The sequence below is a fragment of the Ovis aries genome, chromosome 7 (genome assembly GCF_016772045.2).
Source record: "Ovis aries strain OAR_USU_Benz2616 breed Rambouillet chromosome 7, ARS-UI_Ramb_v3.0, whole genome shotgun sequence".
NCBI lineage: Eukaryota > Metazoa > Chordata > Mammalia > Artiodactyla > Bovidae > Ovis > Ovis aries.
In genome coordinates this window covers 3983634-4004330 of record NC_056060.1, presented here as the reverse complement: position 1 = coordinate 4004330, position 20697 = coordinate 3983634, and the positions used below count along the sequence as shown (strand labels likewise).

At 41.0% G+C, this 20697-nt stretch overlaps 1 protein-coding gene across 7 annotated transcripts in view; it reads left to right on the top strand.

The window, feature by feature from the left end:
* Positions 1-20697, top strand: part of TRIM36 (tripartite motif containing 36) — a 43010-nt gene that overhangs the window by 4272 nt on the left and 18041 nt on the right. Inside the window, exons 1-5 of one of the 7 annotated variants that reach the window (XM_042251965.2) lie at positions 6505-6805; positions 8831-9065; positions 15852-15872; positions 16700-17025; positions 19538-19684. In XM_042251965.2, the coding sequence (XP_042107899.1) occupies positions 6779-6805; positions 8831-9065; positions 15852-15872; positions 16700-17025; positions 19538-19684 (756 nt within the window). In that variant the 5' untranslated portion in view covers positions 6505-6778. Of the gene's footprint in view, positions 1-6504; positions 6806-7231; positions 7471-7496; positions 8102-8830; positions 9066-15851; positions 15873-16699; positions 17026-19537; positions 19685-20697 lie in introns of those variants that run through there. The other 6 variants (XM_042251967.2, XM_042251966.2, XM_042251963.1 and 3 more) reach the window with 6 other exon arrangements.

The window sequence follows — 20697 nt, the reverse complement described above, 5'->3', positions numbered from 1 at the left end:
TTAGTTTTTTAAGGAACCTCCATACAGTGTTCCATTGTGGCTGTACCAATTTACATTCCCACCAAGAGTAGAAATGAGTTCCCTTCTCTCCACACCCTCTCCAATCTTATTGTTTGCGGATTTTTTTTTAATAATAACCATTCTGGTTGATATGAAGTGATATCTCATTGTAGTTTTGATTTGCACTTCTCTAATAATGAGCAATGTTGAACACCTTTTCCTGGGCTTCTTGGCCGCATGTGTGTCTTCTTTGGAGAAATGTCTGTTTGGTCTTCTGCCCATTTGTTGACTGGGTTGTTTGTTTTGGTGCTGTTAAGTGTCATGAGCTATTTGTAAATTTTGGAGACTAATCCCTTGTTGGCCAGATCATTTGCAGATGTTTTCTCCCAACCTGTGGTTTTATCTCGTTTTTCTTCTGTAACTCATCTCTTTGGACGAAAAGAGAGCTTTCCAAATCTGTGATCAAAATCTAGCATTGCACAATGCAGTGTTTTCACACTGTTTTGGCCTTTAGAAAGATGTACCTTATTAATTTGCTATCATCTTCACACATTTATTTTTTCCACACCATTGCATCCTTTTCTAGAATCATATAATGAAACCTTGATGACAGGAAACCTAGAAGACTTTATATTTAGTGCGCGTCTTTATTTAGAGTTTAAATACATTTATATTTATGTATTCATAGCCAGAAAGCACTTATTTCCTACAGTTCAATAGTTACTGTTAGGGCACATCCAAAGAGTATGATAGTTTGAGCAAAATAGAGAGGCTTTGGAAAGCTTACATTTAATTTTAATAGAGAAACAGTGATGAATCCATTAGTTGGTGAATTATTACTTTTCACTTTGAATATCTTTGTCTCACAAAGAATTGAAGAACTTTTATAAACACAAAATTTGCTTTCAAACAAGATGCTTAGACATCAAAAGAAGTACGTTTAGAAAACCCTCAAATCTAGACTAATGTGAAGTCTTAAACGTCTCCTGGGACTAAAACAAAAATACCACCAAATGATCTGTTTCCGAAGACTCAATAGATGGTTGCTTACACAACTGAATCTAAACTGGGTGATAATGCTAAGGTTGTATCCACTGCAAAGTGTTCTTTAAAATATTTTCTTATATCTTGGGATTGGGTAAAGTGTGTGTTTGTGGGGAGAAGGGAACACAAAGAGAAGATTTAGGTGTTAGCAATATCACTTGAAAACGGCTAATTTTGTAAATATTAGAATTTTCCTCTGATGTTTTTACTATATTGCTCAAAGATAATTTGGGAGGGAAAAACTTTCTGTGAAATGACTTTGTCAAATAATGTTTAATCACATTTTCTATGAAATTGTAAATTATGTGTTAGTTGCTTACCTGTGGGCAGTGCTAAAGTAGGGAGGCTAGAGTGAGTCTCAGGTTTGAATCTTAGCTCTTGGTATGTAGGCATGTGTCCTTGACAGTATTACTTAATCTCTGGACAAAGCTGGAGAGAAGTTGTCATTGTTACATGTCCCCTCTGAAGGGAAGTATACCTATTTCACAGGGTTATTGCAAGGATTAAATGAATATTTTGTGCCAAGTTCCTAACGCTGTTATTAGCACCTAGTAGGCCTTCAATAAGTAAAGCTATTACATCTACTTACTTTGACAATAGGTTTTGGTCTTGAGACACCTTATATGCAAATTATGATCATTAACAATGGAAGGTAGAGGTGCCAGTTAAAATGCCAGATGTAGGGTTAAATTTGAATTTCAGGTAAACAACCAATTTTTGAATCTAAGTATATCCCATTCAATATTTGAGATATACTAAAAAAAGTTCATTATGTATGTGAAATTCAGATTTATCAGGGTGTTCTATGTTTTTATTTGCTAAAACTGGAAACCCTAAGTATAGGAATAGTGAGACGCAGTTATAGGGACCTGCTAACAGCTTCTAAAGTATTATTGATGTTCACCCTAAGTTGGCTAAAGGACCCGGTTGTCTACCAGTTACGCAGCCAATACACTCCTGTCATTAATGGGAATATACTCCTGTCATTAATGGGAACATGTCTACCAGGGCAGCGCTGTGTACCTCCTACCAACTCTGAAATTATTGGTCTGGTGCTACCAGTTAGCCAATGAATGCCTCCTGGATTTTCTTTTAAACAAACAAAAGCTTGAAATGGATGGGAAGATAACGTTTATAAAAACATCAAACATGAGTGTATGGAATAAGAGCATGTAATTGTGTAAAACTGAGTGGTAAGGGGTGCGCTCCAGCAGCTCAGAGTAAGGGGAACTGATCAGTGAGAACTAAACTCATGAGGATGGAGACTAGATCTGCAGCTTGAAAGGTGAGTGGGAGTTGGCCCACCAAGGGAAATCTGAACTTCCTGGCTGGCTGGACTCCTCTCCTCTGAGGTTGTTCCCATAGAAACTCTTTATGGCAGGTGAGCTTGGCCTGCCAGAGACTTAGGTCAATAACTGGTAAATGTCATTTATTGTCCCTTTACCTGTAACTTCCTGGTACCCAGCAGCACAGACCGTGCACGTGCCAATCTACTGGGATGCCCTGTGGCTGACTTCATTGCCACCTTCCTCACCACCTAAGTCCAGTGCTCTCTTAATTGAAAACCCAGATCGTTTGCAGACAGGGGGCAAGGTTTAGGAGCATGCTGGCCATGTCACCTGGTTGCTCATTCTTGCTCAGGATATACTCACAGAATGGTACTCTGACTGTTTGACCTCAGACTGAACAGATGATGAGCCAGTGGTGCCTCATGGCACTGACTGAGATACGCACGATAGCCATCAGGACCTGACTCAGCCTGGAATTTAGTCTCTTGTTGGGTATTAGGAATCAGTGTGGAAAGAGAGCTGGTTAATTTAATGAATACTGTATAGCCTAAAGGGTATCAGGTTTATATTTTTAAGTGTGAGCTCATGAACATTTTTTGGGCCTCTATTTTACCAGACCTGAATAATATGTGTGTGTGTGTGTGTTTCGGGAATGGTGGTTGTTAGCAGGTGAAGGAGGAGAAATTGTCCTTTTGGACTTCATGAAACAGATAGATTTGAAACAGCTCACGGCCGTGTGATAGAAGAGCAATTACACAATGCCAACAAGCATAAGATATCATAATGTAGGCAAGAGTATAAAGGTCAAGGGACTGAGTGGGTGACAGATGTGGAATAGGCTTCCTTGTGTTGAATTTTGACCCACGTTTTAAAAGAAACCTGGAAAAGAAGGTACTAGGATACTCCAAACTGAGGGGGAGGAGGCACCAAGGGATAGTATATGCAGGACAAATTGGGAGAATAATGATTTATAAAACAAAACAAAACACATCTTTTGTGTCATTCCTACTTAAACATCTTCAAAAGCTTCCCAGTACCTACTAAAACGCAGCATGGTAGTTCTAGGCCCTGCATACAATACTGGACTCTTGTGTTTCTGCAAGAGCATTTGAAGGCTGTCAGAGAGAGGTATGGGGAAGGCAGAGAGAAGGATTTTTAAAAATCCCCAAACCCACAGGATTTTCAGTTGAGCAACTGTGAAAGATCTTGGTTCTCTTGGATAACTGGGAGGCTGAGACGGATGGATGTTGGGAGAAAGTGATAAGATGACCCCGAGCATGGCAGCCATGGGAAGAGAAATGACTAGGTAGGTGGGAGACTGGTAAGTTTAGATTGGTGGTTTTCAAGTTTGCTGTCTTCTTACCAATATTCACCTGCTGCTGTTTTGCTTTTAAAAGTATATGGATGAGTTTACACAAGTATAAAAACGGTTATGGGTTAAATTACATTAAAGAGTTTCTATAACTAAAACAAGCACATATTGTAAAGTGCAAACCATACAGTGTGGATGGAAAGTGTCTTCCACACCTGCTTCATCCCCCAGCTTCTTCACAACACTGTTAGCATTTCTTGCGCTCTATTGCAGACATTTTTATTTGCTTATTTGTGTACATAAACAATATGCCTCTCTCTTTGGTTTGGCACTTTTTTTTTACACTATTTTAGACGTCCTTTCTCATCAGTGCATTCATTTTAACTGCTAGGTAGTATTCCATGATGTGAATGTACATTATGAATGGTAGATATTTAATTTCTACAAATAAAGTCTCTCAGAGATCTTTGTACGCATTTTTGTGCACACATGCAAGTTTTTCAGTGGGAAAATTATTAGAAGTGGAATTGCTTAAAAGTAGAAGCACTGAAATTTTTTGATAGGATTTGCAAAATTTCCCTTCAAATAAGCCAAACCAATCTGCACTATCACAAAAAGGTTTGAAGGTGCCTGTTTCCCCCATTCTCAACCAAGTGTATTGAGGTAACTTTTGAACTTGGAGAATAAGATGGAAAATAGCAACTCACTGGCATTTGATTTGCATAATGGAAGGACTTTCGAGTTGATTTTCAGCCAAATCTTGTCTCTACAGTTTTTTCCTTTAGTTCATGTTAACGAAACCTTCTAATCTCTTTTACTCTGTACTTTAACAGATTCGTTTTGGACTAACGCACTATTCAAGTTGGGTGGTTGTAAGATTAGAGCGACAGAGTAGTTATTGAACCCCCAAACCGTAATTAAAAACAGAAACTGATTTATGATGCTTATTAATGACTGAGCCTTTTAAAATCTATAGAGAACATGGTGTCAGACATCATACAGGTTACTGTTAGGCAGGCATCTGTTTTCCTCAGTTCCCCCGGATCAGGACGATTCAGACCCGGTGGGGAGGAAGCAGCCTCAACTCCAGCCCGTAAAGCCACGCAACCAGGCATTACTCGGGGAGGTGTCCATCCTCTCTGCACCTTATCTGTAAACAGGGCATTCCATTAAAGACCATTGCTATGGTCCGTTGCTGTTCTCAATTGTACCCTGCCTCACTGTCATTTAATTGTCGGCTGGAGAAGAGGCTACCTCTGCTGACAGTGCTGTGGGAAGACGGCGGAACTGGTCACAGCGAGAGGCTTGTCCCAAATAGGAAATAAAAGTGGGAAGCGGGTCAAAACCTAATCAGGATTCCGCGCTACAGCTCTGCGGTTCCCTCGCCCAGCTGTTTGTTTAGAGCGCCGGTTTTCTCAGTCTATACAGAAGAGAATGGAATTATTTAGCCCGCTGGAAGGGCAGGGGCGTGATCTAACAAGACGGCTTTCAACAGCCCCAGGTTCATTCGTTTTCGATTTGTCTTGAAGTCTGGAGGAAACACGCTTGGACTTCAGCAGGTGAATTTTGCGCAGCTAGTCTTCGAGCTGGAGAAGGCAATGGCACCCCACTCCAGTCCTCTTGCCTGGACAATCCCATGGACGGAGGAGCCCGGAAGGCTGCAGTCCATGGGGTCACTGAGGGTTGGACACAACTGAGCGACTTCACTTTCACGTTTCACTTTCATGCATTGGAGAAGGAAATGGCAACCCACTCCAGTGTTCTTGCCTGGAGAATCCCAGGGACGGAGGAGCCTGGTGGGCTGCCGTCTGTGGGGTCGCACAGAGTCGGACACGACTGAGGTGACTTAGCAGCAGCAGCAGTCTTCGAGCTGGAGAAGCTGGGCCTGAGCACTGGCTGGGCGCGCCCACCAGCGGGTGCGTGGGTGCGGGAGCAGTTCAGGACCAGCTGTCCCCATTTCCCCGCACCCTCCATGCCGGGGCTGGGTGGTAGGGACCCGCAGAGCAGCGGCGGCGTGGACGGGACGCACACCCTAGGTCGGGTAGGAAGGCTGCCGCCTCTAATTCCTGGCTAGTACCCAGGGAGAGGGACTCCTACCCTGCGGCGTGTCCAAGCGCCACTTGGCAAGAACGTACCGTGCGTGACGGCGCCGCGCCCTGGTGTGTAAAAGAAGAAGCAGAGCATGAGTGCCTGGCGAGCAGTTAGGGAACGTGCCGCTCGCCCTGCGCAGCGGGCAGGAGAGGAGGGGTGCGGGGCGGGGATAGGGACCCGCTCGGGGAAACCCCCGGCCCCGGGAGGGGCGGTGTGAGCCGGCTCTTTCCCTGGTCGCCTCCCCGCCGCACGCGGCTTCGGTGCGACAACACGGGGAGGGAGGCCTGGGCTCGGCCTCGCCCCGCCGCCCCGTCTAGAGTCAGGAAGTGGTGCTTGTCTGTGATGCTCCAGGCGCGCTTTACCGAAGGCGCGGACGTCCGGAGGCAGAGCCGAGGGATGGCGCGGAGAAGCGGCCCAGGATGCAGGCGGCTGCGGCGCCGCGGGACAGCTCCACCCCGGCCCCGCCCCGGCTCGGCCCTCCGCCTCCGCCGCCCCTTCCCCGCCTTCGCTTCCGCCCCTCAGAGGCTCCCGACCCCGTCAGGGTGTTTCGGCCGCGGCTCGGGCGGGCGCGCCGGGCGGCGGGGAGCGGGCCGAGGCGGCGGAAAGCGCGGGGATCCCGGCGCGGGCCACACCCGCCCGCCGCGCGACCGCAGGCTTCCCCGCCCCTTTGTGCGGTGGGCGCTGTCGCCCGGGCGACGCCGCCGCCCCGCCCCGCCCCGCCCTCCGCGGCCCGCGCCTGGGTCTCCGCGCGGCCGCCCGCCCCGCCGCAGTCCGCCGGAGCCGCCGCCGCAGCAGGTCGCGGGCCGCGATTCCCGGGGCCGTCGCAGGAGCAGAGTTCGGCTCTCCGCGCCTGTGCTGTAGTCCGCCCTGGCCTCCTCCTGCCCGCGTCGGTCCGCTGGCCGGGGCCGGCTGACCAGCTTGCCCTCCGGCTCCGAACCGAGGCTCGGCGGCCGCCGCAGGGACCCGCCCGCCAGAGCCTCCCCGGGGCCGCGCGTCTGCCTGCTGGGGCCCTGCCGTTGATGACACCTGGCGGGAGGCTGCCATGGAGGGGGACGGCTCAGACTCGCTGGTGGGTAGGGGCGCGGGCGGCTGCCTCAGCCCCGAGGGCGGCGCGCCGGGGTCCCGCGCGCTCGGTCCCCGCTGCCCTGAGCCGGGAGCGAGCCTCTCTTCCCGAGGAGCGGGGGCGGGCGTGCGGTGGCCCCGCTTCCTCTTCGCCTTCCGCGCCCCGGGCCGGTTCCGCAACCCCGGGCGCCCCCTGTCTGCCCCTGGGAGGGGAAGGTCGGATTCGGGGTCACCCGGGCCCGGAAGGGGGCGCCCCTCGGGCGCGGCGGTGGCCCACCTGAGAGCCTCGGGGAGTTGGGGCGGGGCTCTCCCGTGGCCTTCAGACTGCCCAATTCGTCTTAAGGAGTCGGGGGCCCGCCGCGGCCCCGGGCGCCGGCCGCGCCGCGCTTTGTCCCGGAGCGCGGCGGGGCTGGCTCTCTAGTCCTCGGATCCCCGCGAGCCCAGCCTGCGGTCGCCGCGAGCGCAGCCTCTTCCCCGGCTTTGCCTGTCCGCGCGGGGCGGGCTTGCTCCGGCAGCTGTCGGGGTTCAAGTGCTTTTGTTTCAGGGAGTCGGGTGTGCAGTGCAGTTCTTCTCAACTTGTTGGTGTTCTGTCGAATCTCATTTATTTGGAAATGGCTTAATTGGGGGAGCCATCACACCACGTTTCTCGTAATCAGATTGCTTCCCTTCAATGTATGTAAAATGAACACTCGTTTTTCTTTTGCGTAAGAATTGCTTTATATCCATCGTGATTAGAAAGCTTATACACTGCTTTGTGTACAAGAAAAGTGGAAATAGTTTTAGATCTTCCAGTGAGAGGTAAACCTCCCATAAAATGGGGCGTGAGAATCTGTTTTGGATTTTGAAGACAATATTTCCCTTTGAATTAGATGTCAAATTCTTTATGAAATGAGATAGGATGTAAAGATTCTGTATTCTTGGGTGTGATTCTGAAGTGTGGCTATCTTCCAGATTTTTTAAAACTGACGTGATGCGGGCTTTTACTAAATAATTTATTGAGTGATGCAGCAAGAATCGCTGCATTGCACGACCCACGGATAAAGACCGTTGGCTGAAGTACTGTCGTCAGGGATTATTAGCTAGCTCGGTGTCATTTTAAGGGGAATAGACTTGCATACATATTTATTTAACTAAAAGAAGTGAATTGATTCAGTTTTAATTTTCTGTGTGTTTCCAGTAGTTGAAATGGTTGACTAATGTTGTACCATTATTACAATTGCAAGGATGCTAAATACAGATTCATAGCACCTGAAGCTTGGGATCCGTGGAGGGAAAACTGCCCAGGCAAAGGATGGGAAAGCTGGTATGAGGTCGTTAGACCTTTATAGTTCTGATGAGTCCTAAGTGTTTCTCATTGAAAATATTGCAAGCTTGTACCATGGAGAGCACTTATAGTGGTTCTTTGTAATCCTCCCTACCCTTTTAGTATTCCTAAAGTGCTTTCAAGATAACTGCTTTGGTATTCAGCCTGAGAACCTCAAGTATTTTACATACATTACAGTTTCTGCATGTGGAAAATGGCCACATTTAATGTAGAAAATTGCTGATAATTCAGCTTGTATGTAGACTTCAAATAGGGTCCAGGAACATAATGGCTAGTCCAGTTTTTACCAGCTCCTGTTACTTGTCAGTTACAGAGCTAATGTGCTAAATAGGAATAATCCTGTTCTTAGTGCTGTATCCTTTTTTTCTTGGTGCTATATTCTTAATTTTTATTAAAGTAATCTACTTTCAGAATTTCACTGAAGGTGAAATGTTATGGATGCCAAATATTTTATGCTAATTTTTCCCATATTTCAAATATATATATATATATTTACCATCTCATGTCCGTTCACTTCTAGGCCATGCAACGATGAGGGGTGGATAAATAATGGCATAGACTTTCATAGCCCGAAAAGAAACTTCAGATTTTAAAAAATCTTTAATTCTTTTCGGTAGTAATTATACATGTATTTGTGCACGGGGTATAAGCAAGTTAACGTATTTACACACTAAAAGCCTTTTATTCTGATTTCTGCTTCTCATTAAGGTGACCATTAAGAATATCGAAAGAGAGCTCATTTGCCCGGCATGCAAGGAGCTGTTCACCCACCCGCTGATTCTCCCTTGTCAGCATAGCATCTGTCATAAATGCGTGAAGGAGCTCTTACTGATGCTTGATGATTCATTCAATGACGTGGGGTCTGACAACTCCAATCAGAGCAGTCCCCGACTTCGGCTTCCCTCCCCTAGCGTGGATAAAATTGACCGAATTAGCAGACCAGGTATGTGGCAGAACCGGGTGATGGAGCTTGTTTGTATGTTCAGAGATAATTGTAGAAGGGAAATTTCATCATTTTGGGGGTTAATCTTTCCAGGTGAATAACTTAAAACTTATAAAAGAATCTCTGTCTCTCTTAAAATGAACTTTTAAAACGTCAGAATGAACTTTTAATTGTCTTCTGATATTCATTTAAAGTGGATATTGGATGTTGAACACCAGCTTTGTGTTAAACCCATTGTTAACTGTGTCTGTATTTTAGGGCGTGTTCTATAACTCTGTGATGTCCTTTATAGGAGGGTTGAAATAATGGTCCACTGAAGTACTTAATAGGGACTCTTCTGTGTTTGGTAATAGGTAAATACATATGCAAAGTTAAAGGATGAGGCTGCGTAATGCCTAGTCCTGGAAGCCTTTTAGAATAATGTTATTTGGCATCATTCTAATACATTTTATTCTTCAGCCATTTTTTGGATCCAGATTTTAAAATAACGATTTTGAACATCAGCTAAACAGTGGAATTCTGTAGTAGTTTATAGAAGTAGATCTCAGTTCAGTTCAGTTGCTCATTCGTTTCCGACTCTTTGGGACACCATGGACTGCAGCATGCCAGGCTTCCCTGTCCATCACCAACCCCGGGAGTTTACTCAAACTCATGTCCGTTGAGTTTGTGATGCCATCCAACCGTCTCATCCTCTGTCATCCCCTTCTCCTTCCACCTTCAGTCTTTCCCAGCATCAGGATCGTTTCCAAGGGGTCAGTTCTTCGCATCAGGTGGCTGAAATATTGGAGTTTCAGTTTCAGCATCAGTCCTTCCAGTGAATATTCAGGACTGATATTCTTTAGGGTGGACTGGTTTGATCTCCTTGCAGTCCATGGGACTCTTAAGTCTTATCCAGCACTATTGGGATGGTGGTTGTTTCTTCTGAACATCTATTGCAGGATTAATGTAGATCAAAATGAATTTGAAATCACTGGGAACAAGGCCATTGGAAAATTAAGGGCCAGAACGAGCAGTGAGAATCAAGGCAGGCAAAGGTTTGGACAGAAATGTCACAGCCTTACGTTCAGCACTTCCTTCCTGTTGAGGAGAGTCCTCTAGTGGCCATGAGCACCAGATCCCAGGGCTTCAGCTCTGCCCAGTTTGGGCTTTGAAGTTTCCAGTTTCATCCTTTGTCCACTCTATTTCTCTCTCTTTCGTTTAGGAGTAACTTTCTAATATTGTTAAAAAAAAAAAACAAACCCAAAAACAAAACACTTTTTTTTTGAATCAGAAAAGGATCTTTCTCTCATTTGCGTGTTAGAGAATGCCGTCACTTTCGATCGTGCTGTGATACGGAATCTCCTTGGGCAGTATTTGTGTCTGTGTGTCCATTAGAGAATGGATGAGAGGAGATTTGTTCTAAGAGTGGTACTATGGTATTTTAAATCCATGAGTTTTTCTTTAAATGGTAATCACTAGTTGCTTGGAGGATATTTTCCGCACATAAGAGTTGTATGTGTGTACATAAAAGGGAGCATTGGGTAACTGGGAGGTGCAGGGTGCATGAGGGTGGAGAGGGTTTTGCTCTTTGTGAAGTCATCACTTTTATGTTTTCCTCCTGGGAGGAGACTGGTGTACTGAGGAGGGTCGGAAAGACGGTGATAGCTTGAAACCATTCTGCCAGATAAAAGTTCATCTATGAGTAGATTCTTAGAGAATAATTAGGCACTCTGGCTTGATTGATGAACAAGATCCACTTTTTGTATGTTAATGTTCAGCACAGTCCATTAAATGAGATTCTAGTTAAATACTAGTAGTTTTACTGATCTTTAGATTGAGCTCACGTGTTTATTTCATGAAATTCTTTATTATATTTAGGCTTTTAATCTTAAGACTTGGTTAGTTTTTATAGAATCAATATGAAATAGGAATGAAAAGTAGTTAACTGTTTCTGTTTCCAGGAACTTACCTAGCTCAGCAGCTGGTAGCCATTCAGTAAATATTTGTGGCATGGATGTTGAGTGGCAAACGTCTGCTATGAGATCTGTATAGAGCATGCCATAATGGCTTATCTTCATTGATAATGGCATTTTTTTCCAGGACAAGAGATCAAAAATAGATTTACTAGATATGTTCTTTCCTCTTCTTTAGGAAGAGCCCTTTTAAGCTGAACTGTGTCCTGACAGGGGACAAGTTAGAAAGCTGCTCTGGGGAGAGTGATTAAAGGAAATAAGAATGTTTAGCTGGGAGAAGGGTGTGACTCCAGAATATGAGGGCTCTCTCATGAAAGAGCAGTAGTGCTCTGGGTGTCTTCGCAGCAGGCATTCCAGATCGTCCAGTGTACTGGCCACGTACAGCTCTTGAGCATGCGAAACGCAGTAGTCTGAATGGAGGGATACACTTGGAACTCTTGGAAAAATGAACACAAATATCTCTAATAATTTTAGATTGATTACATTTTGAAATGATAGTTTTTGAATATATTGTATTACTAAGTGTGTGTTTCTAAAATTAGCTTCAGTTGTTTATTTTTACTTTTTTAATGTGGCGATTGGAAAATGGAGGAGGAAATGGCAACCCACTCCAGTATCCTTGCCTGGAAAATCCCGTGGACAGAGGAGCCTGGCGGCGTACAGTCCGTGGGGTCGCAGAGAGTCGGACGTGACTGAGTGCACACACATTGGAAAATGTAAAATGATGTGTGGCTTGCACTTTCACATGTATTTCTTCCACATGTTTCATTTGACACATTTTAAAATAAAAGGATGCCTTGAAAGGAGAGCAAGATTTGTGTATATAACATTAGCATATTAAGTTGTAAAATCTAAAAGAGCCGTATAACTGTTCGTTTTGGGTCATATATGTGTGTGTGTGTGTGTATATATATATATACACACGCAAGATTTTTCTCCCATTTTGTTGTCATGTCCCATTTGTCTGTTGTCATTAAGATACAATCAGTGTTACTAATATTTATTTACTGTGCTAATTTTGGTCACTTAAAACAAGCAAAGATACTTTATTTTGACTTTGTATTTTCAACAGTTACCGTGAGTAATTGTTTGAAAACACAAATGTGTGATTGTTTGAAAACACAGATCCACAGGACGAGGTATAGGCTCTTAATTGCTGCACCAACATTGTTGAATTCTGAACTGTGATAAAATAACCTTGATGAATGCTTTACATTGGTGGCTTTATATAAATACCATGTGTACCAGGAGGACCGCATTTTTTACTGTCAATTCAATAATTGTGTTATGTGTAGGACACAGTTACTGCTTTATCTTTTGTTAACATGTTGTGAATCTTCTCTTTGAAATTAAATTCTAAATCCAGCTTTCTGTTCATTGTTCACAGCATCACAACGGAGATCTTTGGGGTGGAGAGGTAGAAAATGCTTTATTGCTTGTGTGGCCGCAGGCAGTATAGTGTTGGATTTAAATTAAATAACTTTATAGAGATAAATTTAAAAAAGTCATCATCAGTGGTCAAGTCTTCAAAATCATGTAGAAAGTGAACAAATTGGGCTGACATGACTTAAAGGTCAACAGGACTAAATTTTCAAGCAAGTTCTGATGTTTTAAAGGGGGTTCTGATCATTAGTGCTTGCATTCTGTCGTATATACACACACATGTGTATGTATCCATGATGGGATATTTTTAAAGAAAAAGACATCCCCTTGTTACCGTTTTTTTAAATGTTACCTTAAAAATGCTTTACATTTACTTAATGGAGCAAAGCTTAAATTAACAGCCATATTGCTCCCTTGGGGAGGGTAAATAAGTCAGTACCTTAATTTGCTTAAATGTCTTGATAATTTCCTTGGTGGCTCAGATGGTAAAGCATCTGCCTACAATGTGGGAGACCTGGGTTTGATCCCTGGGTTGGGAAGATCCCCTGGAGAAGGAAATGGCAACCCACTCTAGTATGCTTGCCTGGAAAATCCCAAGGACAGAAGAGCCTGGTAGACTATGTCCATGGGGTTGCACGGAGTCGGACATGACTGAGCGACTTCACTTTGTTTCACTTTATTGATAATTTTGGTAGTTAATACCATAAATCTTTGCTTGTTTATGCATATGGTGTATTTTTGTTAATTTTAAATTATTTGGGATCTAAGTTTTAACATTTGGGTCTTTCTCATTTGTGAATAATGTACATTGCTTTTGTGTGAAAGGTGGGCCAACTCATCATATTAAAATAATTTCTTTCTTTATTCCAGTTGACCTTTAAAGTAAAATTGGCTACTTTTTTTTTTGAGGGAAAATGCTGGTGATACCTTAAATTTTGGTGGAGAAAATAAACATCTGAAATATTACCCTTTTCTGTTTTCCTCACCTTCTTCTACATGCCTCAATTTAAAAATCTTAAGCCACCTCGAGAAGCCACACGTAATCCATTCTCTTATAGGTTTTAGTGAGCCCCTGAGAATATGAAGTGTTGAAACTTAATAATTAGGAGGAGAGGTAGGAACAGTTTGCTTAAAAAAATAATTGCTCATTACCCACTTTTGGTTCAGAGGGTAGTCGAGAAAAAGTTTTTGCAGTTTGAAAATCTAATACTCAAAGGGATAATGTAACTCATAGGCATCAGATGGTCAGAATGTGGCTGCATTAAGGTGGTGCATAGGCGGCCGCCGTTGCACAACGCCAGGGAGCCAATGTGATGTCAGCTGAGGAGATACCGTCTACTACGTGGCCAGGTAGCAACTGTGGGGAGGTTGTTTGCAGCCAGAATATGGCAGAAGATGATGCAGTTGGAATAGGTCTGGAATTTGTGATGAATTCTTGTTTTGAAATACTCTATTACTATTTCTTACCATTTAAATGGGAAAATGTGATGGAAAGATGACTTTTGAGGGAGGATTTGCTATAAACCAGTTTGAAATAATTTTGGAGTCTTCATTTTTACGATTGTGTCATGGTTTATGCTTAACTGGTTTAATCTGTCTTTGAAGTTAAAGGTATAGGGGGAAAGTGTTGATTCTGTGAAATGACCGTGTTCAGATAATTAGCAGGTGTCATTAACCCCATGAATGGAGTTTGACTTGGAAAATTGTCTCGCTTGGCCTATTTTGCTGCTTTACCTTTCTAAGATGTCATTACTTACCCACTATTATACCATGCGTTTGGGTAAGTACTGTCCATAGACCTTTGTATGATCATAGAAACGCTTGACCCTGTGCCATACAAGATGGTAACCAAAAATGGCTTTTGACAGTTTTAAATGTGAGTACTACCAAGGAATTGACTTTTTATATTAAATTTTAAGAATTTAAATAGCCGCACTTGGCTAATAGTTACTATATTAGCAGAGTTATAGAGAAATACTGATTCTGTTAGATTTCATTCTTAGTTCTACTGACTTGATTTTTTTTTCCATCTGGCTTACTTCTCAGAATATCTTTAGATTTGTCTTGTTTTCTTTATTGCCCTGAAGTATATTTTATTGTTTATTTTTATGAAAACGATGGTAGAAGATAAGACAGACAAAAGTTCTTTAGTATTCATGAAAAAATTTTGAGAGCTTTTAAGATCTGTTTTGAAAAATAGCTAAGGTAGACTGAATTAATGGTTTGTCTGGTTTAAGAAGTTCAGTGTGATGCCTTACACCTTGTTTTTTATTGTAAAAACAAATTAAAAGAGGTTTACAGAAAAGGGATAAAACTTGTTTTTGAAACTTCTGAACATGAGGGTCAAAATCCGGGTGTCACCAGTGTACATGTTAAAGCATGATTTTACTGGCATAATTTACTTTTGTTTCTTCCCCATTACTTAATTGAGCACAACCTTCAATTCATGAAACCAATAATTCATTTTTTTAAAACGTTGACTGTTAAGATTAGTTATCCGTTTTAATTTTTATCACCTAGTTCATGTGTCGAAGCATGTAACTAAGTATGAATTTCCATTTGTTTAAACTTGACCACTGCACTGTATCACTTCCAGAATTATTTGGCTTGTTTTTTCACTAAATGAAATTTTCATTGGCATGTGTTTTAAAAATAGTTCTGCTGCTTATTTTATTATGTGCCTGCTGTGGGGTGAAATATCTCATACTCTATTGCATGTTTTTAGAATTATTACAAGAATATATTTTACATAGGATTTTCACATTTTTATGTGACTGCTTTCTTGGTTATATTTTTAAATGTAAAAGTTTAAAAATGTCTTTAACTTTTCTGAAGATATTTAAAATTTAAAATAATGCAGCTGCATGCTTGTTGCATAAGTAGCTTTGGGGGCCGAATGCTGTATTGCATGTTGTAAAGCCACTTCAAATGTCTCATACCGTGGACTGATCACTAAATTTGACCTGTAGTGATTTATGTAGTGATATGTCAGACATCGTTTAAGACAGTCTTCAGTGATGATAGTAATGTTGCCTAGGCAATATTAATACAGCTGTTTAAAGACATTTTCTAAATGTGATTCACTAAATTTAACCACTCACTTTTGGTATTGGATAGTAGTATGAAAGAAGGCTATAGCCAAAACAGTTTGTGTTTATACTTAGGGAGTTATTTTGTGGGCAACCAAGACTACCTGCTTGGACTAGACTTATACAGGAGAGGAGGAAGCAGGGATAGGCATGCCCCTGTGTTAAACAGACCACCCCAGACTCCTGCGAACCTGTGGGTAAGGACTGTCATGCCTTGGTTTCTTGATTTGGTAAAATCAGGACACTACTGAGGAAAGGTGTGATGTTTAAGGTCATTCAGTGTGTTGTAAAGTTACTTGTAGTATTTTTGGTGTATCTTTTGGATTACTGAATTAAACAATCTTAATGATTCTTTTTTTCAGGTCATAAGAAGATATTAAATGGTTGGTTCCTCTTAAAGTCACTAGACTCTAGGTTTATGAATAAGCTTCTCACTCTTTCATAGACTGCACTGAATTAACTAATGCTTTTGCCTACTGACTTTTCTAGATAAAACAATACTGCAGTGGGATACCCTCTATTGTGGTGCTTCTTAACGATTTTGTTGTCATGTATTTTTCTGAGAATCTGAGCTATGGATTTGATTGTTTTTAAAAATTTTTTAATTTCTTTTTATTTTTTTGTGCTATGGATTGTTTAACCAGAAACTATGTATGGATACATAGACACAAAATTTTGCATGCAATTTCAAATAGTTTACTAAACTATTTGAATCTTCCTGGAGTCAATCCATGGTCCCTGCCTGGGTGAAGGGCTCCTGCCCTTTTATGTGTAAACTCAGTTCCTATCAATCAGCTAAGGACATTTTCATTTAAATGCAAGCCACATTCAAGCCATCATTGGGTATGATGTATAAAAATAACCATTTTTATATAATTGTGTACTTTCAAAAGGTCTTGACCCTCTGTAGTATTGTATGCTTTGTCCACATACCTGATTTAATATGGGATTTACTATAGAATAATTTCTTTCATCTTTGATTTGATAATTTGGTAGCTTGGGCTTATCTTTTGTATACCAAGGACAAACCATTTAAAAAAAAGGATTTTCAGTATACGAACTGATTCATATGCAGCCACTTTCAGTATTATGTTTTTGGAATATATATGTAGATATATATCTTTGCAAAACATGACTCCTTTTTTTTTTTCATTCTATTCTATTCATTTTCCTACCTATGTAACTAAACAAGAACTTATTAATTACACAGGCTGGAAGCGCAATTCACTGACCCCTAGGACAACCACTTTTCCTTGTCCTGGCTGTGAGCATGATGTGGATCTTGGAGAGCGGGGAATCAATGGTCTGTTTCGAAATTTCACTTTGGAAACTATTGTTGAAAGATACCGGCAGGCAGCCAGGGCAGCCACAGCCATTATGTGTGACCTTTGTAAGCCACCACCTCAAGAATCCACAAAAAGTTGCATGGACTGCAGTGCAAGCTACTGCAATGAATGCTTCAAAATTTACCATCCTTGGGGCACTGTAAAAGCGCAGCATGAGTATGTGGGTCCAACTACGAACTTCAGACCCAAGGTAAGTGAAGTTGCTGTGAGGTTAGTGTATTAAACTTTATATGGTGAGATAAGTTATACCAAGTCTAGAACCTGACAGAAAGAAACTAATTTTAAAAGCTGAGAGGAGAAATTAAGGCCTTATAGTTGGATTGCTGCTGCTGCTGCTAAGTCGCTTCAGTCGTGTCCGACTCTGTGTGACCCCATAAATGGCAGCCCACCAGGCTCCGTCGTCTCTGGGATTCTCCAGGCAAGAACACTGGAGTGGGTTGCCATTTCCTTGTCCAATGCATAAAAGTGAAAAGTGAAAGTGAAGTTGCTCAGTCATGTCCGACTCTTAGTGACTCCATGGACTGCAGCCTACCAGGCTCCTCCGTCCATGGGATTTTCCGGGCAAGAGTTAGTGTGTTGCTAAACATCCCCAGAGCTTAGAAGGCAGTAGTATTGTTCACTCTATTAAAACACAGTGATGTAGAATACCTGAATATTTGTAGTGATTACTGAGAAATAGAGGAATAGTTATGTCAGATATAGTCGATACTCTTAAGACTGAGATAGTTAAAGTTAAAAAGCTTTTGTCCTTTAATATAACAAGCCTGCCGTTGTCTAAAAGGTGTGGTTGGGCAACATTCTGACATTTTTAGTTACCTAAATTGTACCATGAATAAATAAGAGTAATTACAGCCTAATAGAAGCTTATGACATAATGGTTATATAGTATTGGAAGTGGAATTTGCCTTTTTAAATATTTGGGTAGTTTCTGTAATAATGTACAAAGGAACTTCATGAATGAAGTTATAGATGAAACAGAGTTGTCTCTGAATGGATATTTGTTGAAGCTAGATAAGGATACATTGTGATGTATTTTATTATTCTTCCAGGTAAATAAATAAATAAATAAATAAATATTACTCTTTTTTTTTTTGAAAAAGGATTCTATGCATTGTGGTTTGCCCTACTATGTGATTCAAAAGCAGAATGTGTTTTTGATATCTTTACTTAATACTGCTTTCTGATTTATATAGATTTAAAACATGTAATTGATTCTTTTGATTGATGTTCTCATTCGCCTAAACCTAGTAACTTGTGTGAGTATGAATTCTATTTATGTTCTTAAACGTAAGACACTGCACATAAGACATTTCCATAGAAAAATGGAAAAAAGAAGCAATCTTCAAAGTTATCTTGAAACTGTGAGCTGAATACTTCTCATTTCATATTAAATGGGGTAGGACTGGTGGATTAAAACAAGAGCAGTCTGTGTTTGTGCTTTTGGAAATGACTTCTTTCTCAAATTATGCCAGTGTAGCAATAGACTTATTAAATACTTTAAAATTCGCTATTATATTCCTTAGCTCAGCTTAAATGCTCAACCTACTGTTTGATGTGTCTTTTAAAGTATTAATCAAATTGATTAGTACTATTCTATCATGAAGGAACCTACAATTATTATGTTTTTGGGAGTTAATTTCATGAAGTTGACCATTTTTGAGTATAAATTACAGTCTTGTTCTGTTTACAAATGTAAGATTGATAAGAGAATGAAATATGAATAAGTTATATCAAGAAGTTTTTTCCCTCCAAGTTTTATTCACTGTAGAAAAATTCTAAAAAGGTGTCTCTTATCCTATAGAATATTTACTTGTAATTTTGAGTTCTTGCATTCTTTCCATGAAGCCAAGCTTTATATTCTATTGTAATGGCTTTGAGAATGCAGGAACCTGGATATGCCTAAAAATTTGAAATCTTTTCCATTATTTTTTCTGGAGCTACAGATTAGTATTAGGACTTTTTGTATTAGAATTAAAAAAAAAAATATTTCTAAGCTATCAGACCAGTTGTAGCTGCTTAAAATATTATCTTTTGAAATAATGAACAGCTTTTTGATTAAAACAATCCTTTTCTTCCAAATGAAAACAGCTATATTATATAAAATTCAATTTAACTATGATGATAGTTTATGGAATAAATAAAAAGGTAGAAACTAAAATCAGGAAAGCACAGTTCTAAATTTGTTCAGTGTGTGGGTAACCAATATGCAAAAGCAAACATTTGGAACCTTATATGATGAGTGTTCCAAGTTCCTTAGTAACAGATTTCTTGTGAGGATAATGAAGCGATAGGTTCTCATAGTTGTTTGTTTTAATACTTTATAAACATTGATCATAATCATGAATAATTGCCTAGTCTTTGTGGTCAGAGGACCTTTCTAGATTTGTTTAGGCATTTTACTGAAGTCTGATAGGAAAGGAATTTTCAACTTCTCAGCACTAAGTTTAGTGGAAATAACATTTACATAATTGAGCATTTGAACCCTTAAATTAAAAAACAATAATTCTAATGTAGACAATTTTCATACAATGGACCAAATGCTTTTATTTCTTTTTACACTTTTATTACTTTAAATGGCTTTAGTTAGTGATTTTATAATGCAAATCCTTGTGTTTTGGTACTTTATCCAATTACCTGATGTCTTTTGAGTGTCTCGTAAGCTATGAGGACCCTTAATCCCACTTTTATCCTTTATTCAATAGATTTTGATGTGCCCAGAGCATGAAACAGAGAGGATAAACATGTACTGTGAATTGTGCAGGAGGCCAGTCTGTCATCTCTGTAAGTTGGGTGGGAATCATTCCAATCACCGCGTAACCACCATGAGCAGTGCCTACAAAACCTTAAAGGTAGAGCTTATTTTAGAACTAAAATTTAATTCTTTATAACTTTAGACCTTTAACTTTTTTTCTGTATAAAATCATGGCAGACTGTGTGATCTGTTTTACTGAAATGAGTTAACAGTCTGAAGCATTACTTAATGATCTGCTGATGTTAGGTTGTTAGTATATGTGACCAGGCAGCTCTTTGTCCTTGTAATGTGCTAGTTCTAAAGTCTGAGTGCTGAGAGGGACAGAGGACTCTTCATTATGATCCATCCCTGTGTGAGCCCAGCTCCATGGCCTTGAGTGTGGTTAGTAGCTTTTTAAAAACGCTTGATTCTTGTTGCTTGCCAGTAGAATAAGTATAAACTTTCTTGTCTATTCTGTGGATACTAGCTAAACCTGAGTTACTTGCTGTCTGTTAACATTATACATGGCCCTCTTAATACTTTTAAATTTGTTTTTTTTTTTTTTTGTTTCATTCATTCCACCACCCATTTAAATTGTTGTCTCCTTTAACAATATATGTATGTGTGTTTTGGCCTGTATCTAGTTTGCATATCTACCTACAGTTTCGGGTTTTGTGTTTAATGGATCTGCCATGCTCAGCCTGGCCTCTTGAACACGTGGGTTACAGGTTTTGTTTATTGTCCACCTTTGTTTACCTAATTCTGTCAGCCTGTGTCATTTGTAGGTCAATTGTGACTGATTTTCCTCATCATTTTGAGTTGGATTCCCCTCCTGCCTTGCACGCCTGGCAACTTTTGATTGGCTGCCAGGTGTTGCAAAGCTTACCTTGTTGAGCACTGGTTGTTTTTGTATTCCTACAGTTCTTTGAGGGTTTTCTTCTAGTGTATGATTCATTTACTTGGGAACAGTTTGCTCCTTTTGGGTCTTAGTGTTAAGCTTTGTTAGGCAGGACAGAACAGAGCTTCGGTCTGGGACTAATTTTATCTGACTATTAAAGTAAAGTTGTTTGTTTACTCTTCCCAATACCCTGTGAATTTTGAGGGTTTTAATGTTTTTTTTTTTTAGTCTGG